We start from the raw sequence: 8892 nt of genomic DNA, 5'->3' as shown, positions 1-8892 counted from the left end.
CCCGCAAGAGTTTAAACTGTGAATGGTAGGAACTACGTGTGACTTGATTCCCTGTTGGGATACGTAGGCAGCTTAGAGGGCAACTTCTAAGTTCAGTTACAATTATATAAAACTAAATCCTTTGTCCGGATGATTCTTTTGAAAAAAAAAAAAAAAAGGAGCGTTCATCTTTAAGACAATTCGAATTATTTTGTGACATATACTTGAAAGTGTATTATTCAGATTACCAAATTATTTGGATAATTATCTTTTCAAGTGTGATCAAAATTATGCAAAGATAGAATTGTTCATACTACGGTTGATAGTCTAAAATGGTGGCTATCGAAAAAGCAAGTAAAGACGAGGGCGTCTGCAAGAATGTGAAAAAGAGAGAGCAAGCTTCATTATGAAATGTTTGTGCTCATAGCTACACGCTTTGAGCAGGTAACAAAAGATGAAATTTGAAACAAAGTAAAAAAAAAAAAAAAAAAAATTTTGCAACTATTCCTAGAATTCAAATGACGACAGCTCCTTTTGGTTGCTTTCAAGTAACGCTTGCATCTTGTCCAAAGTTTGACTCTCCTCAGCAAGTAGGGGCGGGGAATTCTCGATCTTTCGAACTTCATTTTGTAAGTCGACCATCACGCCTTGCACTCGGGTAAGATCATCTTGCTCTTCTCGTAGCAGTGAAAGCGTCTCCTTCCTGTGAGTATCCAAGAACTCAAGTCGCTTCCTCAACTCTACTTCCTCGCGATCAATCTCCTTAAGCTTCAACATGTGTGTTGAGATCTTCTCTGCCTGTTGTCTCTCCTTACTCTGAGCGTCTCTAAGATGTTGGGTAGCCGTAGAAAGCAACTCATCATATGATTCAGCTGGAATTTTATTTGAGAGAGAAGATTTCACTGCAACGTAACGAGCTGCATTTGCAAAGAAAGCCTTTAAAAGGCCTTGCAAATTTGAGATATCCGCGGCATTGAAGCTTTGCATTTCCTCTATGATTTCGTTGGCTTTCATTTCAAGTGCAGGCATGCGCTCTAAGGCTGTTTGAGATATCATCACCCTCAAGTTATTCCACAACATTTGGATATAGTCTCGACGGCATGTTGAGATCACATTTTGGGGGCAAAATTCAGATACTCGAGGTGCCCTTGGCCACGATGGTGGATCGAAAATTTTGAGTTTCTTTTGGGCCGATGGAGTCATATGTTCCACCTTCTGTGGCGTGATTTGCTGAATCACATTTCCATCCTCTACTGCCTTTTTGGAATTCTCACTAGCACCCATTTGTTGGGTAGAACTGATCACTTGTTTGGCCAAAAGTTCAAATGCAGTAGGTCCTTCAACTGATATTTGACTTGGTTCTCCATCATCAATGAAGATCAAGTCTTGATCATCCAACTGTAAGGAAAACGTTATGAGACAAATCATGAATATGAAATTGACAAGTAGATTTCAAATGCTAAATTAAAGAAGGCAAGGGGGGTCCTTACAATATTGACACGGCTTATACCAGGCACAGATATATCCGGAATGTCTTTAAAGAGTTCCTTAGGATCTAAACCAATATCATCCAAAGGGAAAGTCATTACCTTGGACTTCTTGCGCTTCCAATGCTGGTCCGTGCTAGTGGATTGCTCATCCTCCTCATCAAAAGGCTCGCTCCTCTTCTCCTCATGTGAATTGCAAGAATCATGATCAATGGCTTTCACAATTTTTGAGGGAAGACGAACTGAAGTACCCTTCGAAAATTGTTCATTAGGGGTAAGGTCCTCAAGGGTAGCAACCTTGTTGTTTGAACTCTTCAAAATTTCCTTCTCGTTTCTCACAGTCTTTTGCTTCATCTCAAGACTGTTGTCAACCTTGGAGAGATTGTTCAGATTTGCAAGTTCCTTCCCTTTTGACCTCTTCTGCTCCCCACTTGATTGGATACTCTTAATCAAAGTATCACGCCCTTTGAGGAGGTAATCATCATGTACCGTAGACCACCATGTTTGAAAGCCTGAAGATGTGTGCTTGCTAGCATTCAAGGGATAGCTAGGAAAAAGTATCTTTGACTCTGTTTTACTACGAATAGCAGTGCGCCAGAGTATTCGACTCAAGTCATAATTTGTGGAACGCACATCTGCCCCGAGTTCCTGTGGAGGAACTTGATAAAACCCGAATTGTCGCGCGAATCTATATGGACTATATGGCTCAACAAGGAAATCCCCTTCAGCATGCAAAACTAAGTAATTTGAGCAGGCGCTTACAAAATAACTTAGTTCGAGATTTGCTAGTTTGCCATCGTCAATAAAGAGTTCATTGCGATTCTTCACAAGAGAAGTGATTCCCCAAGTTACTTTATCTCCCTGATGAATGAGGTCGCGAGCACTATTTTCATCAAAGTATCGTGCGCCACCCTCTCCAGAATAGTTGGTCATGGTAGGTCCAGGCATGGTATTTGGAGTCGAATAATGGGTAGAGAAATAACTCGCTAACCAAGCATATACGTAGTGCACCGGAAAGGCCGCACGTGCACATCCTGGGGTAGCTGAGTTTGAAATTTTATCAAGCCCACGGTATATGCTTAGCAGGACAGGAACAGCAAGGCAAGTCTTACGACCGGCAGCCATCATACTAGCCATTTTGAAAGTAGATGGTCTAATATAGTGGGGGTCCTCATCTGGTAAAACAAAGACACAGAGCCAGCAAGATATAAATGCTGCAAGATAACTCTCTTCCCGCAAGTGAAGTTTAACTCCGATGGTATTAAATACACCATTGTCTTGACTTGAAAATTTGCGCGGTTGTCCAATTTCGCCATCCGGATTTTGGGTTGCTTGAGCACGAGATGCCCTCTTTATCCTTCTCTGCTTTGGCTTTGAGTACCTGGTTTTGCCTTTAAACCAGAAATTAATCCACTGGTCAGCAGAAACTCCAGCTTTGTTGGATTCCCCACGTTGGAGATGATGTAAGGCTGCGAACAGATACTCACAACTTTGTGGAATATGCCTTAATTTCTTTTCATTAACCCCAGTTAGCTCCTCCGCGCATGGGATTACCTCTTCATAGATACCCCCGATGATTGGAAGTCCCCCCAACTTGTGCAAGTCCCAAAGTGAAAGAGACAGTTCTCCAACAGATGTATGCAAGGTATTAGTGTCCGGACACCACGCCTCGCAGAATGCTCTAAGTACATGGAGGTTCCTATCATATGTGAAAAGCGAAGCATATAAGGCATCAAACAAGCAATTTTCACGGAGTTCTTGTTTGTTCCTGCCGAGAATATCCTCCAACCACTCCCAATAATTCTCGATGTAACTGAATGCACCACTGAGTCTCAAGGAAGGACCCCAATGTGCACCTCCATCTATGATCCGCCTGCCAAGGGTCTGAAAAGGAGTTGTCCTTGGCTCCTTATCATGAATAAGGGATTTCAAGGAGTGAACCTTCGTGCCATCATCTTGAGGAAGGTCGAGTGACCAATTCTTTAACTCTGGGTACTGGTGAGAAGGCCACTTACCTGAGTAACTTCCTTGTATAGGGGGATGCACTAATAATTTCGTTCCTTTGTCACCGGAGTCACCATCGCTGTCAGTGATAAGGAGATACTTTTCGTTTGAAAAAGCGACTTCCTTGAACACCACCATTGCATCAAGATTAACCTGCAGCAAAAGGAAGGAAAAAGAAAGTTTGGTTAAAATGGCATGGTCGAAGATAGTAAAAGCTTCTTGAATTTTTGGGTGAGTTTTATTGAAGTGGGTAGTCGTGTCTTATTCTTCATGTACTCCTCAAGCCATGATATGGCTCTCGTGGGAGTTTGCGGTTGCGCCTTCTTCAAATTTCTTGGTTGCACCGTCTTCATGTACTCCTCAAGCCATAATATGGCTCTCGTGGGAGTTTGCGGTTGCACCTTCTTCAAATATTGGTCGCACCTCCTTGGTGTACTCCTCAAGCCATAATATGGCTCTCGTGGGAGTTTGCGGTTGCACCTTCTTCAAATTTCTTGGTCGCACCTCCTTGGTGTACTCCTCAAGCCATAATATGGCTCTCGTGGGAGTTTGCGGTTGCGCCTTCTTCAAATTAAATGTCCACCATACAGGATGTGTCGGGGATCCTTCTTTCATATCACAAAAAAAAAAAAAAAAAAAAAAAAAATTGGCATTGACAAGAAATAAAAGCCATAAGGTATGTGAATTACCTTAGTTTTTTGAACTCCAAGAGCTATGGTCCTAAAATTGTGGACACAATTGGAACAACAATTTGCTCTAGCAGAAATGTCAACGTCTGCTGCAAATAAAAAAAAAAAAAAAAAAAAAAATTCGTCAAGCAATGAAAATTTTGCCTGGCTTCGCAAAAAGTGACATGCAAAAGAAAGTTGTGATGCGTGGCACGTGTTGGTGAGCACTTCGTGCTAGCTACCAGTTGAATCAGCATGGAATTATATTAAAACAAGAGGGGACCGTGGACTTGGCCTAGCTCTACATATTGTGGCCTGAAACAAGGAAAGATGTCTTGCATGTAAGACAACGAAGAAAGCTTGAATGGTCTTGGAATAGGGACACTTATTAGCTAAATAATGGCATGAAGTAATCATCTGGCAAGCAGCCTCACCCTATGGTATTGGTGAAAACAATGTGAATGTGCCGCGAGGTGGGTTTTGTCATGTTCAACTTGATGGGTCCAGCAAGGTTTATCGCTTTTTAAAAAAAAAAAAAAAAAAAAAAAATCATGAATACAGGTGGTTATGCTATTGTGAAGTGATTCATTGGCCCCAATTTGGTGAATAACCAGAATAAAGGGTCATACCATGCAAATTTCGAGAATTCAAGGTTCGGGAAAGACTTGATTCTCAATGAAAGCAAGAGCTTTCATACGATCTTATGATGAGCCAGGTTTCATCCGGCAGTACAAAAAAAAAAAAAAAAAAAAAGAAAAAAGAAACGGAATTGGTGCTTATAAATTTCGTATCTTCATATGATGCCAATTCACATGCAAAGTGACAATGAAGTCCGAAATTGACTTGAGACAGGGGGTCAAGCATGAATCAAAGCCAGGCAGTCCCTATGTGCACTAAGTCTCATTGGGTCAATTGAACAAGCAACACATGCAATTTTTCAGCAATAAAGGGTGCACGAAAATTAAAATTCCAGCAATGACAAACGTGAGAAAATCGAATTTCTTAGTAAGAAAGTTTCCAGATGAGATTGCGAGTTACCTGGGGTGAAGTTCACAAATTGTAATTCCCCAAGAAAGCTGGAAAATTTCGGTCTGAGTGAAAGCTGGAAAACTGCACAAGCTAGAAGGCTTCGCAAATTGTAATTCACCAAGAAGGCTGGAAAATTTTGGTGCGATTGGAATAGTATCAAGACGAAAGCTAGAAAACCTCACAAGCTTGAGAGCTTCGCAAGTTGTAATTCTTCACGAAAGCTGGAAAAATTTTCGGTATAGCTTCGGGCAGCTCTACCTCTGTATATAAAACTCATATACGCTAGAAAAGAGGAAGTCAGTTTCTCATTCAATTGAGGAAGCTGGTGAAATTTGGGAAGTGCCGTGTTGCCGAAAAACTCGTTTAGGCCATGAGTTGGTCTTAGCACTTTCTGGTTTCAGTATCTTGCTTGACGCTTGAGGGGTTTGGAAAGTGAAGCAATAGGGGTTTGATTGAACAATTGCTCGGAAGCTCGGTTGCCTAAAGGTCCGCGATTTGTCTCTTGGGACATCTGGAATTCTAAAAATCAATGAAGCCATCTTGCAGACAATACCATTGGTTTGATAATTACCAAACCACTTCGATGATACAACTACAATTTTAGCATCTTGGGTTCAGTTTCCAAAAGTCATTCGGTTGATAGTTTCCAATGGTTTACAAGTTGATTTTAGCAATTGTCGATTTGCTCCCATGGTGTGTGATTCTGGGCGGTGGACCTATTTTGATTGGTACGTGAAAGTAAAGGTCAGAAGGAAAGAAATCACCTACCTTCTACACCGTCCAATAGTTGGTTTTGGCAATTAGCTAATTCATTGCAAGTGCTCAATGGATTTGGCAGTGCTCAATGAAGTTTGTTCAATTCCGAATGCATTCGGCAGTACTCAATTCAGCAGGCACTTGCCCAATTACCAATTCATTGCAAGTGCTCAATGAATTCGGCAATGCTCAATTTGGAAATAATCGAAGGTGGTATGTTTCTAATTCTCTTGGAATCAATTGCAAGTCAAAAGGGAAAATGGGCTCCTGTCTCTTTAAAGCATTGAAGCCACGGCAGTATGATTCTATACATGAATCAATTGGAAGCTACAAGTTTCGGCAGTAGTACTTCTTTAAATCAAGTTTGAGAAATCAATTCCAATTTGGAAGCTACAAGTTTCGGCAATGGCACTTCTTTAAATCAAGTTTAAGAAATCAATGCCAATTTGCTTGCGAATAAGATTCGGCAACCATCAATTTTGTTTCCTGGTTTGAAACCTCATACAAGGTGGTGAGAGTTAACATGTTTGGTTGGCGGTTACCTAAGTTAAGAAGGTTCCAAATATTTGTGACCAGTTTCTCATAGCATTTGGAAATATAAAATTCAATGGGTTTTGCTCCTTCAAATCGAGCTGGTGCCAGGTTGCCAAAAAAAAAAAAAAAAAAAAGAAACCGATGGCCGTCTGGAATTTGCAAAGGCTGGTTATAACAAGATCATGAACTTGGAAGCTGCCAAATTCGAGTAACTTCCAATTAGCCGAGATGCGAATTGGAAATTATCTTTGATTTAGCAAGTCTGCCGCATATAATTTTGAGTGCCGAATTGTGAAGACATTTCCTAATCTTTGCACCACGTCTCGGCTCTCGAAAGTGGAAGTTTCATGATAAGTATTCCACCGAACAAAGTGATAGCCATGCTTTGATTATTAGATGTTGGGCGGTGCAATGGTCATAGAAGTTTCCCAAATGCACGAGACTAATTGCAAGCAACAGTTTCATTGTAATCACTTGGGTAATGATCCTACGCATTGCACCTTGGTGTAGACCACACGTGATTCAAGGGAAATCAGCCTCCTTATATTAAACAAAAAAAAAAAAAACAAGTACTTCAAGTCTCTATTTCAATCCTTGACAAGCAAGTCTCAATTGAGTCTTGAAGTGGGGGCATTTGTAGACAAAGAAAATTTATTTAATTTATTTTAGTCAAGATTTATTTAAACTAAATCGATCTTGATTAAATTAAATTAAATTATAGAAGTCCATCATGTTTTGGACTGGCAAATCGGGCCAATATTATATGGGTTATTAAATCAAATTAAATCCGTAATGTCCATTTAAGTTGGAGTGAATTAATTGATTTATTAATTCACAATGGACTATCTGGGTTGGCCCAATATTTAAGCCCAAGTTAAATGGATTTCTTGGGTAACAAGTGATCCAAAATGCAGGAAGATTCTGAGGGTTTTCTTGAAGTCCTGGCCTACATATTTTGGCTATAAATAGAGGTCTTCCCTCAAGGCAAAGATATAGAGAAAAATCCCTAACATTCGGAGAAACTCTGTCAAATTCCCTCAAGAGCTTTCTTCCTCAAATCCAAATCCAAATCAAGTCAAACAAATCCTCCTGCTATCGGTGTTGAAGACTCGAAGTTCCAAGTGTTTGACGCCATCATCAAATCAATTGTTTTCTACGCCGAAATTGTAGGTGTATTTGTTCTATTACTGAGGTCCATAGAGAATAGATTTCGGGGATTTTTCCTCGGACTACTACAAAGTATGAAAAACTTTGTTTTGGAAAATTACTAAAATAGAATGCTAAAATATTGAAATTTTAAATTTTATCATGACTATTCTTGCTATTTTAGAGGTTATTTAAGATATCCTACTGGATTTCTTCTAATTTACTTTCTGATGTGCTATGGAAATGAAGGTTGGATCCTTTGGGATACTTTTTGAGTTCCCATTGGCCAATTCTAACTTTATTCAATGCTACCATCTGAAACATAAGGAGTTAGTAGTTAGGATAAATAATCTACTAAACTATTATCACTACCTTTGGTATATTCAAAATTTATTTTGTAACCATTGCCTATTATTCTATCAACAAAATTTAACAATCTTCTAGTTGAGCTTTTCTTTTCATTTTTCTTTTTAAAATACCTAACTATGGCTTCACAGTCTGTTCTTACTGTTATTTCATTTTTATTTAATATAAAAAGTCTAAAAGCATCTAGGCTATATGTTATTGCTAATAATTTTGCATCTATGCTATTTATATTTCCTCTTTCTCTATATTTTTCGCTAGCATATCTACAAATTTTTTCTTTATTTTTGTTATCATATTTATTAGATTTTGCTAATAATGTGGCTTCCCATCCTAATGAGCTTCCATTACTTTCTATAATTAGGTAATCTGTATCTAAGGATAATTTTAGGTCTAGTAATCTATTAACTTCTTGTTTTATTTTCTTTACTCGTTCTATATCTTCTTTATTAAAATATTTTTGTCCTTTTAATGAAGTTTTAGCATAACGTGGTCTTATAATTCTACTTAAATTTTTAATAAATGGCCTAGCATAATTTAACAGTCCTAAAAATTGTTGTAATATTCTTCTATCTTATCAGGAAATTCTAGGATCTTTTTACTAATATGGGGTTGTAATTTTATTTTCCCTTGTCCTATTTCTATTCCTAAAAATTCTATGTTTTTTCTAAAAAATTGTATTTTTCTAGAGACTATGACTATACCTTGTTTGAGGAATTCTTCAAAGACTAATTTTAAATGACTAATATGTTCATTCCTAGTTTTACAAAATACTAAGTGTGACGCCCCCACTTCTTCCAAGCGCGAACCCAAGGGTATCCACGGGACGCCTGCCCAACTCTCGCCAGGATTCGGTACAAATTTAATTCAAACTTAAGAATAACCAATCGATACTACAAGTCGAAGATATGAAGGAAGGTCAATTC

General features: G+C 38.8%; 1 protein-coding gene across 3 annotated transcripts; it reads right to left on the bottom strand.

The window, feature by feature from the left end:
* Nucleotides 1-483: 483 nt before the first annotated feature.
* On the bottom strand, nucleotides 484-6711 carry LOC140012525 (uncharacterized). 3 transcript variants are annotated; one of them, XM_072060644.1, is made up of 4 exons: nucleotides 5177-6711; nucleotides 4160-4248; nucleotides 1569-3623; nucleotides 484-1377 (listed from the first exon to the last, which is right to left on the bottom strand). In XM_072060644.1, exons 3-4 carry the CDS (start codon nucleotides 3606-3608, stop codon nucleotides 487-489), a joined length of 2931 nt encoding a protein of 976 aa, XP_071916745.1. In that variant the 5' UTR covers nucleotides 3609-3623; nucleotides 4160-4248; nucleotides 5177-6711; the 3' UTR covers nucleotides 484-486. The 3 variants fall into 3 exon arrangements, with proteins under 3 accessions (XP_071916745.1, XP_071916746.1, XP_071916747.1); XM_072060645.1 differs by having other exon boundaries at nucleotides 4160-4245; XM_072060646.1 differs by lacking the exons at nucleotides 4160-4248; nucleotides 5177-6711 and having other exon boundaries at nucleotides 1569-4132.
* Between the last annotated feature and the right edge of the window lie 2181 nt (nucleotides 6712-8892).

The sequence above is a fragment of the Coffea arabica genome, chromosome 8e (assembly GCF_036785885.1).
Source record: "Coffea arabica cultivar ET-39 chromosome 8e, Coffea Arabica ET-39 HiFi, whole genome shotgun sequence".
Taxonomy (NCBI): domain Eukaryota; kingdom Viridiplantae; phylum Streptophyta; class Magnoliopsida; order Gentianales; family Rubiaceae; genus Coffea; species Coffea arabica.
This window is presented reverse-complemented; position numbering and strand designations above follow the sequence as displayed.

Coding starts and splice junctions, on each gene's coding strand:
- LOC140012525 (XM_072060644.1), bottom strand. CDS start 3,608: ATGGTGGTGTTCAAGGAAGTCGCTTTTTCAAACGAAAAGTATCTCCTT. Junction 1,378..1,568: donor GGAAGCGCAAGAAGTCCAAG/GTAATGACTTTC, acceptor TTTTCCTTACAG/TTGGATGATCAAGACTTGAT.